This window comes from Corvus cornix, chromosome Z, assembly GCF_000738735.6.
Source record: "Corvus cornix cornix isolate S_Up_H32 chromosome Z, ASM73873v5, whole genome shotgun sequence".
NCBI lineage: Eukaryota > Metazoa > Chordata > Aves > Passeriformes > Corvidae > Corvus > Corvus cornix.
The window spans coordinates 12,173,601-12,192,020 of record NC_046357.1 but is presented as its reverse complement, the minus strand read 5'-3'; the positions used below and the strand labels follow the sequence as shown (position 1 = coordinate 12,192,020).

General features: G+C 36.2%; 1 protein-coding gene across 11 annotated transcripts in view; it reads right to left on the bottom strand.

The window, feature by feature from the left end:
* The window catches only part of CPLANE1 (ciliogenesis and planar polarity effector 1), a 60,225-nt gene that overhangs the window by 7,654 nt on the left and 34,151 nt on the right, over positions 1–18,420 (bottom strand). For 7 of the 11 annotated variants that reach the window (XM_019283372.3, XM_019283374.3, XM_010395174.4 and 4 more), the window contains 18 exons: positions 17,836–17,904; positions 15,588–15,667; positions 14,652–14,720; positions 12,952–13,144; positions 12,088–12,345; positions 11,176–11,910; positions 10,110–10,276; positions 8,813–8,942; positions 7,945–7,999; positions 6,769–6,873; positions 6,184–6,279; positions 5,430–5,542; positions 4,978–5,176; positions 4,467–4,711; positions 3,477–3,570; positions 2,669–2,830; positions 1,619–1,732; positions 1,229–1,259 (listed from right to left, as the gene is read on the bottom strand). In XM_019283372.3, coding sequence (XP_019138917.3) covers positions 1,229–1,259; positions 1,619–1,732; positions 2,669–2,830; positions 3,477–3,570; positions 4,467–4,711; positions 4,978–5,176; positions 5,430–5,542; positions 6,184–6,279; positions 6,769–6,873; positions 7,945–7,999; positions 8,813–8,942; positions 10,110–10,276; positions 11,176–11,910; positions 12,088–12,345; positions 12,952–13,144; positions 14,652–14,720; positions 15,588–15,667; positions 17,836–17,904 — 2,915 coding nt within the window. The remainder of the gene's footprint in view (positions 1–1,228; positions 1,260–1,618; positions 1,733–2,668; positions 2,831–3,476; positions 3,571–4,466; positions 4,712–4,977; positions 5,177–5,429; positions 5,543–6,183; positions 6,280–6,768; positions 6,874–7,944; positions 8,000–8,812; positions 8,943–10,109; positions 10,277–11,175; positions 11,911–12,087; positions 12,346–12,951; positions 13,145–14,651; positions 14,721–15,587; positions 15,668–17,835; positions 17,905–18,420) is intronic. The other 4 variants (XM_010395175.4, XM_019283370.3, XM_010395176.4 and 1 more) reach the window with 3 other exon arrangements.

Genomic DNA, 18,420 nt, shown 5'->3' with positions numbered 1-18,420 from the left:
TAGGTAGGGAAAAAAAGCTGTTACTAAATTACTGTAGAACATTACCGTAAGAATAACAAACTAAACCCCTTTCTTTTACACTTAAAACGAGAATACCCAGGTTGTTTTACATAAAGCCTTTGGACTGAATTTTCTTTCCCCACATTTCCACTGCGTTAGTACACTTGAGTCAATTTTGATGAGGACAGAAGGAGCATGACCTGACTAACATCAGAGGGACCATCCAGAGCTGAAATGCTTGAGCTCCACTGGGGTGTGTGAACATGGCTGGTCCACAGGAGGCTGAGGCTGGCAGCCAGTAGCATCCACAGGGTTTGTATTGCTGCCCATGAGGAGATAAAGTTATGGGGTGCTACCAGTTTCAATGGTACCCAAATCTCAATGACCTTCTGAGCAAGAATCAGTGTCAGTGAGAGTACAGTTCCACCTAAATTCTCCCCATTTCTTTCCTCTCTTTTAATCAGTTGCTCCCAGTAAAAAACTGATCTCATAGTTTAGGACTACAAGCTGTAGTTGCTTCAAGTTACTTCTTTGGGTAAAAATCACTGTCTGCTAAAGTTTATTGCATCATACCCTCATTCTTTAGTTTATTTAACCACTCCCTAATCTACTTCAGTCACAACAAGCAGTTCCATTTAAAATACTAGAAAAATAAGATAAACCATTCAGTTTACTGCTATGATTTAAGCAAAACAATAAAGATGGATAATGGAGCAGAATGACTAGGAAGAAAGGAAACCAGCTACTCTTTTCTACTATATCCAGAAGAGTAACAGCAGCTAAAAAATACATGTCAGAACACTTTATTTAATGCATATGCTCTTTCCAGTTACGAAATCTTCAGTCTGTTGCTTTACTGTTTTCATACAGTAACACCTTAAAAACCTTCTGGTGATAGCTGGCTTTGGTAGGCAACTACTAGCAGCAATTGCATGTACTTTGCTGAAAAAGTGGTTTGCAAATAGGAGAAACAACAAATGCACACAGACAAGAGCACCATTTACATTAGCAGCTCCAATACTTGTAACTAGAAAAGAACTTTGAATGCTTCTGCAGCTTTTGCATAAAGTAAATCTAACAGGCACTACCAAAGTCAGAGTAAATTACCTAAAAAAAGGGCTTTTATTCAGTTTGAAAATAAATGCCTTGATTTTTATGAAGTGATGATTCCACCCTGCCAGTCACCTTTTTGGTCAACTTTCAACAAAACCAGTTGCAAAATACATACCCAGCACATAGTTCTCTGCATACACGAGAGCCTGAAACAGGAACAATCTTTTTTAATAATATCTTTGCACTGGTACAAAAATTAATCATACATATGTTAAACAGCCTGTGAGATAAAATACAGAAACACACCAACCTCAATATGCTGACATTAAAAATAAATTAATATTGTACATAAGCTTAACAGCCTGTGAGACAACATGTCATTGACTGCCAGGTTAGCACAGAGGCTCCAGAGAGCACTAATTAACAGTTCTCTGGCTTTTGTGGGAAGTTTTGCTAGGACGATATCATCGCTGTTGACAGTTTTTTGCCATGACAAACTAACTACAAATTATCTGTTCCAATTAATTATACAGTATTTCATGGAAAATTAATGATTGACACTTACTTGAGGAATCCAGGCACTCAGAAGAAGCTTGGAATTCAGAAGATGCAACTGAAGAGCAATATGGTTGTCTTGGAAGGAAGAGCACTGCTTCCTCTCCTAAACTAAACTCTCCATCTCAAAAGATTATAGTTGTATCTTAGTATCGCCTATAGTTTTCTTATCTTGCAAGTAACAAGTTTATACTTAGTAAACTCTATTACTGTTTTCAAAATTTAACTGGGTGTGTGTACTATTTGAGATTCACTAGTGCTGTATACAGACACAGGAACATGTTTTAACACATTTTAAGACAGACTGCTGTAAATGTGGCTGTCAAATGCAAGTTCAAATGCACAAAGAATGTATAATTTTTGGGAGCCTGACTGCAAGCAATGCAGGCAACATGCAGAGAAAACAATACAACTGCATTTTTAACCTTGGGCAACAGGTTGCTTGCTGAATGATTTTTCCTCCTTCTTTTAATGCTACTGCAGTCTTCGTAATTGCAAAAATCAATTTACCCTCACTTTTCAAAATGATTAGACCTCATAAAATAATCTTTTAGGACACAGACAGTAGTTACTGTACGGTGAAATAAACCAATTAATTTTGCTTATGCAGGCTGTATTTAACAGAGATGTCACCCCTCTAGACACAGGTAGATGACAGAAATGATCAAGACAGCTTTTGGAAGAAGCTTTGAGTGTTCTGTGACATCATACCCACTTATATTCAATTAGGTAAGTAAGTACAAATTAGCGCAGTGATGGGTTTCAGAAACAGACCCAATGTTATTTTCTTTCAATGACAGTGAATTTAAGTGCAAGTATGATTCACTGCTGAACTGTTTTCAAAGCTTAGTGATACTGTTGTCTTGCAACAAACTCATTATCAGTGCACATCAATGAAGCCATTCTGAACAATGCAATCTAGAAAAACTCATGACTGACTTCAATGATCTCATTACATAACATTCTGTGTAACAGCCATGAGAAAGTATTACACCATGAACAAAAGGTTTACTTATTTTTAAAAGATGCAAAGGGGAAAAATATACAATAAAGATTATACCAGAAGGTGACTTCAGGCCGCTGGGACAGTTAGAAGCCAAGGCTGCAGAGGCAGGAGAGTGTACATCCACTGTAGTAGAACTGGGTACAGGGTATTCCAAGTTTAAGCTCTCCTTTTGATCATCTGTGACCTCTTCAAATATCATGCCTGTCAAATGATGTTCTGATTCCGTGAAAAAAACAAAAAGATAGAGTACTTAGTGTAGACCAATGGAGAATCCCCACAATGCAGAAACTATCACTCATATATGAGTGATAGCTGGTTAGTGACATCTTTAGTTTATCTGTCACCTACAACAGCCTGAACCTGGATCAGCTGTGCCTCCCTATGAAAGGGCTGTGCTATGTGACCCAGTCCTGCAGGCACAAAGAAAATGACTGGACCAGGAGCTGTTCCGTGTGAGCCTAAAGGACATCCCAAATATCGTCTTACGTACAAACACAGACATAGCCATGATTTGGTCCCACCACTTGGCTTTGTATTAACTCCGTAAGTAGATTAGACTATGTTCTTGGCATAGTACAGTAGCTAGAAGTAGGTACTACATAGCTACTTCTTAAATGAACAAATGATCATTCAATATATCTGCTCTAGTGAACAGTTAAGCTGGTGTAAGATTTTAATAAAACCAGTAGATTACAACTCAATACACAGATTTGCTACCTTTCATTTTATTTCTTTCTCTGATATTCTTGGTTTGTATTTCAGTAACCCCTTTAGGGATTGCACTAAATGCCAGTGGTAACTAAAAGTCATTTAAGATGAATATTCAATGGTAAATTTATTATCCTGTTAGTTGGACACATACCAGCACCAATGACTCCAGCAGCTTCAGAGACTGCAGGACGAGCACCAAGGTCTGAATCCGCAGCCATTTCAAAATCTTCTATCAGCTTCACCAACTGTAAGTGAAACCCAAAAATCACGTAATGACACTTTCTTCAACGTATTGCTGAGACTTACACTACAGATATTTATGCAAAGTCTACTTTAAATACACTTTTTTTGTCAGAATCTTACAAAGATTTTAATGCAGTTTCCTGGCTGAAAACAAACAAGTTCAGGAATCAAAGTAGTTCATGTAGATTCATTTCATATAAGAATTTCAATCTTCTGGATGCTTACTTTGAGAAAAATATATGTAAGATCTATTATCTGTTTGAACAGTTTTACTCCTACCAATCACATGATTTTTGAAGTAGCTGGAGTTTTCCAATATATATTTTATCTAAAACCCACAGAAATTAGAACATTTCCATAGTCTTCGTAAGTCTGAAGTTTTCTGAAGTTTAGAAAGTGAAAACTAAAACTGACTAACCCAGAGTGAGGCATTTTACTGAGCATTAGTCTCAGAAAGAACAACTTTCATAACTGATACCTAATACATAAGAAGTTATTAAAAAAGGAATGATCAACTAGTATGAACTGAAAAAAACAGGCAAAAAAAAAAAAGGTTTTTCTTCAGGATTTGGCTAGATATTCAGAATTTTTAAAACCCAGGTGCTATGAAATGCTGAAACAAATACAGGATATGTGAAAATATTTTTTTCCTACAGGCTTTAAAAAAATCTGACTTTAATAACAACCTTGATGAAGAATATACATGATTAAATAATCCACCTGAGTGTAAAAATATACAATAAATATATTTTTTATATATATATATATATATAATATTATTCTCAATATCTCTTAACAGATACCAAGCAGGTTGAGAACATTGTTCCAAAATGTAGGTTTTGTCCTTAGCTGAAAAAATAAACTGTCTAAAAAACAACAGTTAGCACTCAGAACTCACCATTTTGCTATTTCTGAAATCCTGCTCCATATTTTCTATTATGTTCTGTAGTGTCTGTAGTTGCATATCCATTTCCCACTGCTTTGTGGAAAAGTATTCTTTTTCAATTACTTTAGATGGAAGCCCTGAAGAAGGAAGAATTCTTCCTTCTTCATGTGCTATGTTCCAGGTTACACTATCTGTAGCAGAATCTGACTTCTTATCTTTCTTTTGCAATTGGTTTGATACCTTTTTCTGATGATCACCTTAAAATAAATAAAAAAGAATGCACCAATATCACTGAATAAGCCACAAGCACCTAAATATTCCAAGTAATTAGGTACAGATGTGCCATAGATAATAACATGTTTTACGAAGCAAGAATCATTAAAAAGAAATCAAGTGTATCAATGTTGATGTTTAAGACTAAAAAACAACGAGGTTAATTGGGAAAAGGCTGCAGATTTTCTGTGGGCGTTATGACAACACAAAAGTATTACTTTTTCTTGGATCTAAAACTGAAATGGTTTACCTTGCTTCTGAAGCGCCTCAGGTGGAATTGCATTAGTAACAGAAGCTGCTGTGTGATTAAGTTTTGCAGTAGATGGAATTTCAAGCTTCTCATTTTGCTGTGCAGCAGCTATCTCTTCTGTAGACTCAGGTATCATTGGCAAATTGTTAAGGATGTCACTGTCTTCAATGTCGATCACACTTATATATTCCTGTTTATGCTAAACAACAAGATAATGAAGAATTATATGGTATGTGTTTTTAATAAGCTGTTTATAGTACATTGTTCACAATTTCCTGTGTTTACCTCCCTACATTTGTAGCTGAAAGGCTTTTTGTTTAGAGAACAAAATAAATACAACCCTCCCTACCGTATTACACAACTGACTCATGCAGAGACAAAGAACCCAAATTCATCAAGACAAACAGTATACTTAAAATGCATTTCAGCCATATGTACATTAGATCACTAACCAAATCAGGTGCATCTGACAGAAAGGATGGTAAAGGTTTGTCCTTCATTTCAGTGGGGAAACTCAGGTTTAAATACATGTCTGACAGTAGTATCACAGAGGAACTAGATGACTCTACAAGAAAATAATAATAGTCAGTATTATATTTACAGTAAAAGCCAAAAAAAGTCAGACCATAAGGAAACAGCTCTGCATTCTCTAGAAGATAAGAAAAGCTTTGACTAAGCTGCCATCCAGATTGCTATTAATATCCCAGTCTCTCCTACTTAGGCAAAAAAAAAAAAAATCTGCATCTTTACTTAATCCAAAGAAATTAGATTACTCAGATAGAAACCTCTAATAAAACTATCTGCAAATGAGTCATAATGTAGTAAAATTATCTTCAAATGGAAAAACACTGTTGAATTTTACAATAATGGAAAAATTAGCATGCTCTCTTGGTACCATAGGGAAAATACTTGGGTACTGAAATCTATGTGAAGTATCTATGGAACAATGCTACTGCAGCTCAATTTCATGTGATCTCTTTTAACATCCCAGTGGTCAATTCATTTGGTCTATATTACACTAAATTCCAAAGATTAAGTGGCGCTAAAATCCACAAAACAAGGATTGGGTTTCAAGAAGTCAGATAAATTAGCATGTTATCTACCCCCTGCATTAAGCCATCTCAGATACAAAACCCATGTTAGAACAGTCACACTTTTATAGACTTCCCAAACAATAAATGAAGTGGAGAAAGACTGAAGCCACACCTGATGCAGGAACAGATGTGACCAGCTCGTTTTTTTGAACTTTGGAAACCTCATTTCCTGATCTACTGATCCCATGATCCTGATATGATTCGAGCACTTGATTGGAAAAAAAAAACGAAGATGATCAGAATGCATGAGTTTAAGGATAATACCAATAGCATTATCTAAGCGTACATTTCTGATTTGCCAGTTCATAATAAAAGAAAAGTTGTGGAGGAGGAGGGCAAGGAAACAATTTCAGTCACGTGTAAAACATTGTCTAAAATGCATTTAGATAAATTCAAGTTAAGTTAAAAGAAGCTTTCAGAAAAAGTCACAGCAGAACTGACTTACAGAAAGCATGAGGAGACTCTTACATAATTTCATCAGTAATGTTTTTATTTATAATTATTTTAACTACTGCTTTGTAATTTATATTCCAATGTTTTCTGGTTTCGTTCTTTTTAAAGTAAGAAATTAGAGCACAAAAAACTGTTTTCCCCTTTATAAACTTGCTGCATTTTGAAACCTGACCAAATATCACAACTAATCAAGAAGCAGCACCAGAAATAGTTGGTTTCTGCAGATTACCTGTGCAGCACTTACCTGGATTAGTATTTGTACTTGCATCTTGAGTTTCTGTTGGTTTTTTCCCTACAGAAGCCAAATAATGTAGATCTGCTGAGATAGTACTTGCTTTCTCCATTGCATCTAAAATGTGATAATACAAAATCGGTGTCTACAAACGATATAAAAATTAGACATCTTTGAAAGCAATGATATTAACTCACAACTATGGGCCCCAACAATTCCTTCTTTGTATTTTCAACAGATAATTTTAACTTTTCTCTAAGTATACCTCAGAAATGATTCTAAGAAAAGTTTGCGCTACCTACTTTATACAGCTGTACTGACACTTACAATGCTACACTGAATTAAAATCAAGATTCAGTTTAGATATGTGATTTTTAAATTAAATATTTTAGTATGCAGTAACAGTCTGCTTCACATCCTAAAAGGAGGGGAGGAATATTTATAACACATATGTCTTCATTTCTTTATTGTTGTTTCTACAGAGTTTGCATTTAAGGCCAAATTTCAGAGAATGAACTGCATTTTGTCCTGTGATAGAACTGAATATTGTCATGAATTAACACACTATAAAGAAGCAAATCACAGCCATGGTCTTCATATTGCAAGCTAGAAACATTGTAAACATTGAGTTTCTTTTAAAAGAGCCCTTAATTTTGTGTAATTAGAATATGCAGGCAAATACTGTTGGAATAATATCTTTTTAAAATAAATAAAAAATTTAGGATTTGAAAGGTTTACAGAATTATTTTGATTAATCACATGAAGAAATCACTGTCAACCACAGCTAATTGAATTTACTCAATATACTGTTATTATTCCATTAACTCCATTGTTTATAAACATAAATACAAGACTGTCATTCATTTTTAAGAAAAATTAAAATACTTCTATAATTTTTGGGAAAACTATTCTGAATCTTCAGATAATTAATATATGATCTTAAATTTGCCTGCATCTCTCTCCACACCGAACCCCTAAAAACTGAGTATCCCCAGAAAATTCCAAATACCTGTTGTACATCCTGAAAGGTCTGGAGAAAGCCCTCCTAAGCCAGTAAGCCCACAGAACACATTATCCAAGTTTTTAACATGTTAATGACTATAGAGTTTTCCTGTGAATTCTAACAAACTTATGTTTCTTAATTTTTTTTATTTGAGCACTCAAAACATTAAAAGGCATTGTACTTGCCCATTGAGATCAGAAAACCGTTTTGAACGTAAGATGTCGATTTTGGTTCGTGATCCTAATATAAGGAAAAAAAGCATCATCTTAGAAAACAGCCCCAGTGCAGATTAAAGACTTTCTTGATGCTGTTAATTATCCAATATACCTCATATGAGTAATGATTTTGGGGAAAAAAAAAAAGTAATTGTCACTTACTGCTCTCACTCCTTTTTAAAATTCCTCTGATCCACTCCAACTTAATGGAATTTACTGACTAGGTAACATTCTCTTATGTACCTTGGGGTGACGCGCAGTAACACAAATTCCTTATTCCTCTTTGAGTCTATCCTACCCCTGCTGTACCCTGACTGATATCTCCAGGTCTGGTGAGGGTCTCCAGCTGCTGTGCTGGAGTGAAGTCTCAGAGAAGGTATGGTAATGGACCAGAAACTCAGCTCTGGGTAGTGATCTAGCATTAAACTGGTACTGTTCCTACTAAGTAATGCTTACTCTTATATTGTCATCCATCCAGCCTCACATGGAAAGAGTATTGCCTGGGTCACTTGTCCTAGCATTACTACTAGGAAAAATTATATTTTTTTCATTTTTAACATTTTTGTATATATTTACTACAGATGTATATACAGACTTATATCCTATCAAAACAGACAAGTTCATGTTTCAGGAAAAAAATAGCAACCTTGGAATCCTTTATAAAAACAAATCTCCTGTTTACAGAAAATGCAAGTATATGAATTAAAAATATGTATACTGTTTCTAGGCTAGAGCCTGGAAGAGATGTACATTACTGTTTGCTTTATAGTTTCCTGCTTCTTTCTTTTCTATTAATACTTGAATGGGAAAAGGATAAGAAAAAAACATTATTCTATACCCCAGTCTCTGATTCAGTAACCACTGCTGTGTCACTAATACTGATGATGGAGTCGTCTGGGCGGAAGGACACGTTTGGTTTCTTCTTATCCTCCTTCTCTTTCAGTTGTTTCTTATTACGCCTCTTTTTACTGTCAACATATATTAATTACAGATAAAGAGTAAGAAGTGCTCTGAAACAACAAAAATACCGATTGCTGTTCTCTAAGAAATAATACTATTAAGAAATAAACCCTGAAATAAAGATTGGAAAAGATGAACAGAGCTGCTGCATACAGATGTGTTCAAAACACAATTTTTGCCTGCTTGAAATCTACATAAAATTGTTGTAGGAACCCATAAAAATACTAGCAATCACACTAAAATCCATTAATTGTCTAATAAGCTATTTATATTAAATATTACAAACCACATAACATTTCACATCTATATCTTGTGTATAATTAATAATTACTACTCATAAGGCCTGTAAGGAATCTGTAAGAAACAAACTTCAATACCCATCAAAGTTTTCTAATTACTAGGTGACAAGTAGATTACACGACAGCAACTGTAGCGTCAAGCACTTCTGCAGATACTATCAAAATGTATTCTAAACTCTATCCGCAGTTACTAGTGTAGCAAGTTTTCACTTTAAGAGTGAAAAACTCCTCTTGAGCCTCTGCTCCAGAATGACAGTTAAAAGCACGGTAATTGGAAGGAACCAAGTATTCCATTCTAGAACATTCTATCAGCATTCTATGAGAACTGAACAAAGATATGTAAGCAGCTTAAAAATCTGTTTTAACTGTTTGTGGAATCAATTAACATCTAATAGATGAAATTTTGTAAGTAATGAAAAACATACCTAGCAAAAAAACCCCAACCCTGCAATTTTGTTAATTAATCACTGTCTATATTAAAAACAGCCTACACATTGAATTATACTGAAAAAGCATATAATCCTTTCCCTCTTGAAGATGACAGTGACAATATGCAGCCCAGACAGCAGTCTATCATTGTGCAAAGAGCAAATCATTTCAGGAAGAGTGTATAGCAAACAGTCAGGAGACAAGAAGACCTCAAAACACCAGTAGTGGAATGAAAAACATTTCCCCTGGAATCTTCTACCTGTAAATCTCGTAAGAGCAAAAACTCTTCACACCCTAATGATACAATTCTGCTGTGTCTTTACTAACATTTGCTATTTTATTCTCTGCTGAGAGAGTTATATCCACTCCCTCTGATGTCAAAGCTAGAAGGTACAGGCTACCAGTCAGTCTTTCAAAAGGAAGTTCCACTTCAAAAAGTTGGCTTGCCTTTTTCTATTGTTCTGTACATCTCTTAGTTCAAATGGTTCAACACCAGTTTTTAGTAGCTCCATAGGTTTGGTTTGGTCTTGTCCAAAGGAAGTACTGGGCACAGAATGATGCTTCTGGAGCTGCTCAAATGCAATGATATCTTGAAGTGGAATGAGTTTTGGTGCCTAAGAGTGTTCAGAGACAGAGAAAGAAGACAGAGGAAACAGGGAGGGGAATCCCAGTCAGATTGCATGAAAAAAGTAAGTCCAGTTTGGATTTCAATTAAACAAACAAAACTCCTGTAGCATTTTGTAAAGAAAATGGAAATGGAATATTAATAGCATCAGACCAGAACCTCTGCCAATATGTACATGTGTAAACTATTTTCTGAAAGTGAATGAAAAGGTGTGAATTTTCTCCACAGAACATATGAATTTTCTCCATAGAACATGTTTCACTAATATTTGCATTTCTTATGTACATAGTTCAGGATGAAGTTAGGAACCATCCAATGCACACAGAGACTGAAGAAGCACCTTTCAAGGAAAACCATTTCCATTCTTCTCAACTGGGATATATAAGCATATAAGTCTATAAGAAATAAAATTTTTCAAAACATCAGGTATTCAGCATCCATAAGATTTTCTTACCAAGCCTTTTACCATTCCATTTCTGCCCTGCAAGAAAGGATTTTTCATCACATTCTACTTCTGTAAGTAATTCTATTATAATTTCTGGGAAAAAACCCTATTTTTTTATCATATAAATATTGTCTGTTCAGTATTTTAGACAGCAAATTCTTTACACTCATTACCAGTGATTAACTATGAATTGATTCCATAGTTGATTAAGTATGGAATGTAGAATCAATCTTATGTCATTAAAAACACTTTCAGGCTTGCAGGCTGCCTCACACTGGCACGTCAATATGCACATATGTTTAGTTCTAGATTCCTCCCGATACCTGTGCTGAACACTTCCAAAGTCCATAGCCTGTAAACGTGAACTTACTTGTGATGAGTAAGAAACCATAAAACTGACAAAACACTACAACTTAGAAAAATATATTATTAAAATCCAGTACCTTCTTTTTCTCAGGTAGATTAATCTGAAGTAGTGATATTCCTGCATCCTGTAGTGTTTTTCTGGAGTCAGTATCTTTTGTTGCAGGTTTAACAGGTATTAAAGTAGTAGTGATTGGCTGCCTTACAGCTGGTGGAATTCTAGGTACTGGGCCAAATTGCAAGCGCAACAGTGGAATACCAGCCAGGTTCTGAGTGGTCGGAGCTTTGTACACATCGACATTTGCAGGGAACTGTGGCCGAGGTGAAACTTCTTGCTGTCCCTCATACTGATCTAAATTCAGATATTTGGGAGGTCCCTTATGCACTCTTTCTGCCCATCTCTCCTTTTCCTCATGCATTTGCCTTGGAATCTCAGGGTTATATCTATTCTTGTGGAAATCTTCTCCTGCCTTAGTCTTTCTTGGTGTATATGATAAGGAATCTGATGAACTCCAAGCTAGTCGTGGTACTGGGGGTGGTCTGACAAAAGATGATGACATTTCTATCGGATGTAAAAATGCTGGCTTGGCATGATAACTTGATTCAAGCTTAAGCAAAGGAAATCCATTTGAGTAACTAATTTTTTTTTCAACAGGGATAAGCTTTATTTTTTTCTGGATGCCTGAGGAAGGAGCTAGGAGATGAAGTGGTTTAGTAAGCACTGAAGAATGCAAATCTTGGGATGGTGACATTAATCCTGTTTCCTTGCTGTTGCTTTCAAATAATGTCAAAGAGGCACTCATATCCAGATGATTCTAAATGAGAAAAGCAAACAAACCAGCATTTACATAGTTACCATGCACTAAATACGCACCAAAAAAACCCAATTCTTTCTGTACCAATCACTACGAACACATTTCCTAACTCAACAGGATAGATAATATATCAGACATACTGAATAGTCTTCATAAACCACACTTTGATATACCTACCTTTATTTGGCCATTGCTGCTTCCGTTTTTCACACTCTTCCTTGGCTGAAAAACAGAGCTCTCTTGACCAGTTTTTCCTTTTTCTTCTTGAGTGGGCACTTGTGTTTTTGGAGAAGCATTGCTTACAGCAGTGTGTGCAGGCTGGCTCCCTGCCAGATGAACTGATTGATGCTGTGGTAACATTTGCTGCACATCTGGCACATTGGTAAAGGATGACTGCACTATTTGCATTAAACTCATGAAGTTGATCTGCTGTAGCTGAATATACACATGCACAAAGTTAACAATGCCAACAACTTCAACAGAGATCTTAGCAAAAATATCTAGGCTATGTTACAGCTGTTTGCTATCAGGTGACAAAACAAAAAACATCCCAATAATAGGATGATTCAATAATGATTCATTTGTATAATTGTATATGTGTACTGGAGTTTTTTATAAGCTACAACAAATACCTGCCACAGACAGGTTATGCTGAAGCAAGATTAATGTCTTCACTTCTTCTGTGAAGTTTCAATAAATGTAAGGTCACTTGAAATTGGCTCAATGTACTACCACAACATAAATCCTAGTACAGTTGAAAAGTTATCACAGCATCAGAATTTTTCCAAATGTAAACTATTAAAGCACATTGACTTATATAGCTAAAACACACTCAAACTTCTATTATTATACCACTAATTTTCTTGAATCAGAAGCAAGAGGTAAGTCTAAAATAAGTTTTCACAGTGATTAAGATGGGACTGGAAATCTCTTTCAAGAACAACCACATGCAGAATGCCTTTAACACAGTAATTATTTACATTTTTTTAAACAACACAGTTTGTACCATGAAAACTACTTTAAAAAATCAGATGCTCTCACCTGAACTAATTTAAACATTTCATCTTGCAGCATCTGCCTAACAGTTTCTGATGCATTTGGTTTCTCTTCTCTAGAGGATTTTTCCTTGACTTCTTGCTTCTTTGCACAAACAGAAGTATGGGAGGCAAGACTTGATATAGTTGAAACAACAGTTTGAGAAGGCTGAGAATCACTTACAGAAATGTCCGCACTACTTAAGAAAGAAAAGGACAGAACCATGAAAAACATTCAGAATTCAAAACACCTATCTAAGGTTGTCTTAAATCAGTCCATAAAAATTTTAAAGATAGCTGTGTTTTATAAAAACTTAATTAATTTGTAGGAACAACTTAATAATTAACAGTGTACAATCTTGACCAGAGAGCACGTATGACATATTTCCAAACACTCCTTAAAATATTGAAAAACAGCAGTAAAGATGTAAGTTCTATCTGATTTTGTAGCCACAAGTGTATCTAAAATATTGTTTTCACTAGAGATACAGGCAGAAAACAATGACTTGACAGAAAGAAAAAAGGCCTGGTTAGTCATAAAGTCAAACAGCTGACAGAAAATGAAGAAGGACATTTTTAGTTGAAATACGGCAGAAGACAGATTCACTTTGACTTAAAGTAATGTTCCTTCAGATATTTGGGATTAAAAAGCAACAAGATTTCAGATTAAAGAAAATAATTTAAAATTTGAGTAACATGTACAATACATTACATTTTCCCACAGTGATAACAAGATCTTTTAGTAGGTAAAGAATATCAAGTACATTAATTCCCTACATGAGGAAGAGAGGGTTAGGATTTACATTAAGCTATAAAGAAACTGAAGGACTTCACTTACTCCTACAGAAATTGACCCAAGAGACATTTCTCTGTTTAAGAAAAATGCTGACATTGCTATGGATACAGGCAACCCTTGGAGTTGCCTGTACAGACTTTTTACAATTGTACAGGATGGCCTCCAAGCATGTGAACAAACAGATGCATAAAGCAATGGCTAATGGGTAATAATCTTAGATATCTAAGAGCTGTGAAGGGGCATATGAAATCTTTTGGAAGGCAATTAGAATGTGCAAGCATGGACTGAGATGCCAAAAGTTTGAATAAATTTTCTTTGAAAATAGTTGGCATGAAAAGCTCATGAAGGAAAAGAGATTAGTGACACATGAAAATGGAACCCAAAAGTATGTGTAGTTCATATCTTCCTCTAAAATGAAAAAAGCTTCATAGAGGACTGTTCTAGAACTGAAAGCCTGAGACTGACTCCTGACTCCTTTTCCCAATTCCAACATTCTCTCTATTTTGTATATATTTATGTAAATATATCAGTTGCCATAGGATATATGCATTATAATAATTTTAATTAAAATGTATTTACAAGTTTAAAATATCATCGTTCAGGTGTTCTGTATGTTCTCCTATAGTAATATTATATAATGAATTCTATCCAGAAAGAGAAAACAAAACTGTCATGTCTCTTGAAATCTGAGAGCTCTGAATTAACAGGTTTGATACATGGGATATTCCAGACAACACACGAGTATGTATGATCCACAGGGATTATAGTACAAAGAAGTTTCAGGAAAAGCTAGTTAGTTTGCAGGTTCAATATATTATACCTGCAAATATTTTGCAGTCAAATTTACATATCACATTACTTCAAACCAACAATTTTATTTTATTACATAAAACAGTATAGGTTTATCTTACCTAGGAACTTCCGCATCTTGTTTTGAGGAGAATGAGTGAGAAATGGTACTAGTAACAACCTCAGTCATACTATAAAGAGAGAAAAAAATAGTATTGCAAATTCTACAATAATTTGTTATGCTGTTTTCATTTTATATACATGTATGTGTATAAATATACACATAAACTCCTGAAGAAGTATTTTAATTAGAATGAGATGAAATACTTGAAAGCCACCTGATCAAAGCTGTACTGATCTGCATTACTTCAATTACTGCATTACACTGCAATTTGAGCTGGCAAATACTGACATTCATGTTTTGTTTCCCCTAGCAATCAGAAACTGACTCAAACAAAAGCACTGGAAAAGTTCTGGCTATTCAAACAGCAGGCAAAAAAGAGGTTGATTCCAGTAGACAAAGGAAGAGAAAACCCAATTTAACTAATACTGTTAATATCACTATAATCTGCATCTCTAGAAGAGAAAAAACAATGCCATAATAAATTCTTGAGGGGCATCTTACATTCAGTTAAAACAAAACCATGTAATTTTAAAATAGTAAGCGATTTCAAGTGTCTCAAAAAGTCAGCCGTTTAAGTTTTTCACAAACTTTATGTATACATAAGGACATTTATTTATATGTCATCATAATAAGATTTTCCATTTTTCCAGTTATTGTCTATCTTTCTCCTAGACACAAAATACACCTTCCCACAAACCATGCTTATTTTATTAGATCATTACTAAAATAATGACTCATCAACCCTGCACTTCATATATGTGAAATATCTGTACATGAAACAGGAGATGACTGAAACTGTTTGAAACTGTGATTTTGTTGCTATAAACAACAGCAGCAACGCCTGAGACTTCACTGGATACCATCATTAACACAACTACTACTGTTTTTAAGCAAAGTTAAAAGAGGAATTAAAAAAACCCAACAAGTCCCTTACATATTCTGTTTAGCCTTTTTTTCCTTTGTTTCTTCCATGGTTTGATCTTCAGGACCATCTACAGCTGAAATGGTGTCCTGCTGAATATAAAAAGATGTATCTTAACTTGCAAATTTTTTCTATCCCTCCTGCTTCAATAAAGTACAGGTTTTTTGGCCTATGTATTTTTGATTAATCATCCAATTAAAAAAAAATAACTAAAAAATAATCAAAATTACATACTTATCAAAAGACAGTTACAGATCAGCAACAAAGAGATATAACAATTCACCTGAGCATCTTTCTTTTTCTTAAACTCATTATTATGAGATTTTAGTTTCAAATTCGTATTCATGTAGTACCCTGGATATATATTCTGCTAATCTCACACTCCCTAGGTGAAGAAGAAAATGTGGGAACAACACTATTATACACAAACTACCTACAAACTAAGAAAATGAAACAAATGTAGGATTTTACACATGCCATAGATTCACTGAAGTAAAATGTATTGCAAAATTGAAGACCACAATACATAGCATAATAGCCCTTAGCAACTTTTAAAGAAAAGATACCTATGACCAAAAATGATGCATTGAAAAAGAAGGCTCATTTATAAATCCAGAGTGAGTTTTCAGACAGAAGCAAAATAAAATTCTTGATATATTTAGTTTTTTAAAAATTAATGTAATTTTATGTATATATAATTATATCTAACATATATATACATATATAAAAGCATATGTACATTTTCAAAAGTGACCAGAGCACAAATCATTTTATTACCTTCTAATCATTACTTTTATTAAGCAAGGAAGAAGATTCACCAATCCTAAACACTTTAAGCCCTCAACTTCACAAATATATTGATGAAGTCAGGATACTTTGAAAACGGTATTCATAACAATTCGATGCTTCCATGTAAGATCCTGTGACACCAGGAGAAATGCTGGAGCTGAGTAAGGCAGCCCAACCTGCTCCCTTTGTAACAACCAGCACAACTAAGGACAGCTGATGGGTGGTAGGAAGCAACTCTCTTCCGAGAGGTAGAAAAGCACCCATTTGATGACCTGACACACTCTCTAGAGAGGTGCTGCTTCCCTGGGGCTCCAAGAGACAACCAAGCCCTGCACAGCCCACTATTATCCGCCACTGTTGTTTCACACTGGTGCCAGTGACAGATCCAGGAGCAGACTGAGAAGGGAGGGGCAATGAGGGCTCTGGAGTGCTGTTAATCCTCCCAGTCAAAGGGAAAGGGTCTGAAAGGGTTTGAATCTGCTCGATCAACAAATGGTTACAGGACTGGTGCCACGGCCAGGGGTATGGCTTCTTCAGCCATAGAACTTGCTTTGAGAAACCTGGTCTGCTGAGGGCTGATGGGGTTCATCTATCAGAGCAGGGGAAGAGCATCTCCAGTCATAGTCTTGGCAAGTGGGGAGGAGGGCATTAAACTAAAGCTGCCAGGAGAGGGGCAATTTTATGCCAGAGACAGAAAGAGATGCCTGGAGAGGGACTGCATGTCAACAGAGCACCTGAAGAGCTGCACAAAGGAATTACAGCTACTCCTGCCAGTAACTGAGCTTCACTGGAGGCCTCCATGCAAACACATATAGCATGGGGAATAAACAAGAGTTGGACATGTGTACATCTGCCAGGTATGATTTTACTGGCATTGCAGACATGTGGTGTGATGACTCTGATGACTGGAGTGTTGGAATGGATGGATGCAGCCTCTTTAGGAAGCACAGACAGGGGAGACAAGGAGTGGGTGTCACCCTCTACGTCAATGACTAGCTGGAGTGCATGGAGATCTGCCCGGGGATGGATGAGTTGACCAAGAATTTATGGCTCAGGTTTACCAGGAGGGCAGGGACAGGTGACATTACAGTGGGGGTCTGATAAAAGGCTGCCAACTAGGAAGATGAAGCAGATGAGGTCCTCTATATGCAGATAGGAATATGCAGATAGCCTCATGTACACAAACCCTGGTTCTCACAGGGAACTCCAATCATCCCAGTATCTGCTGGAGGGGCAACACAGCAGGGCACAGGAAATACGGAAGGTTCTGTAAGGCATTGATGATAGCTTCCTTCTACATGTGACAGAACAGCCAGTGAGGAGAGGTGCTATGGTGGACCTCAATCTGACCAACAAGGAGGAGGTGCTGGGGAATGTGAAGCTCAAGGGCAGCCTTAGCCGCAGCAACCATGAAATGGTGGAATTTGAGTTCCTCAGGGCAGTGAGGAGGGCACACAGAAAGCTCACTGACCTTCACTTCAGGAGAGCAGAGTCTGGCCTCTTCAGGGATCTGCTCGGTAGAGTCCCATGGGATAGTGCCCTGAAGGGAAGAGAGGCACAAAAAAGCTGGTTAATATTCAAGAATCATCTCCTCCAGCCTCAGGAGTGATGCATCCCAACAAAGAGGAAGGTAGGGAAAAACGCCAGGAGGCTTGCATAGATGAACAAGGAGTTCCCAGACAAAGTCAAACACAAAAATGAAGCTTACAGAGGGTGGAAACAAGGACAGGGTGAGGAATACTGAGAGATTGTCCAAGCCAAACATTTCCTGGGCTGCACCCAAAGCAATGTGGCCAGCAGATTGAGGGAGGCAATTCTCCCCTCTATTCTGTCCTCAGAAGACTCACTGGAGTACTGTGTTCAGCTCTGTGCCCACCAATACAAGAAGGACATGGACCTACTAAAGCAAGCCCAGGACAAAGGGTGTTCAGGGGCCTGGAGGACCTATGAGGAAAGGCTGACAGAGTTGGGGTTGTTCAGCATAATGAACAGAAAGCTCTAGGGAGACCTTAGAGCAGTCTTTCAGTAGCTCAAGGAGCCTACAGGAAAGCTGGAG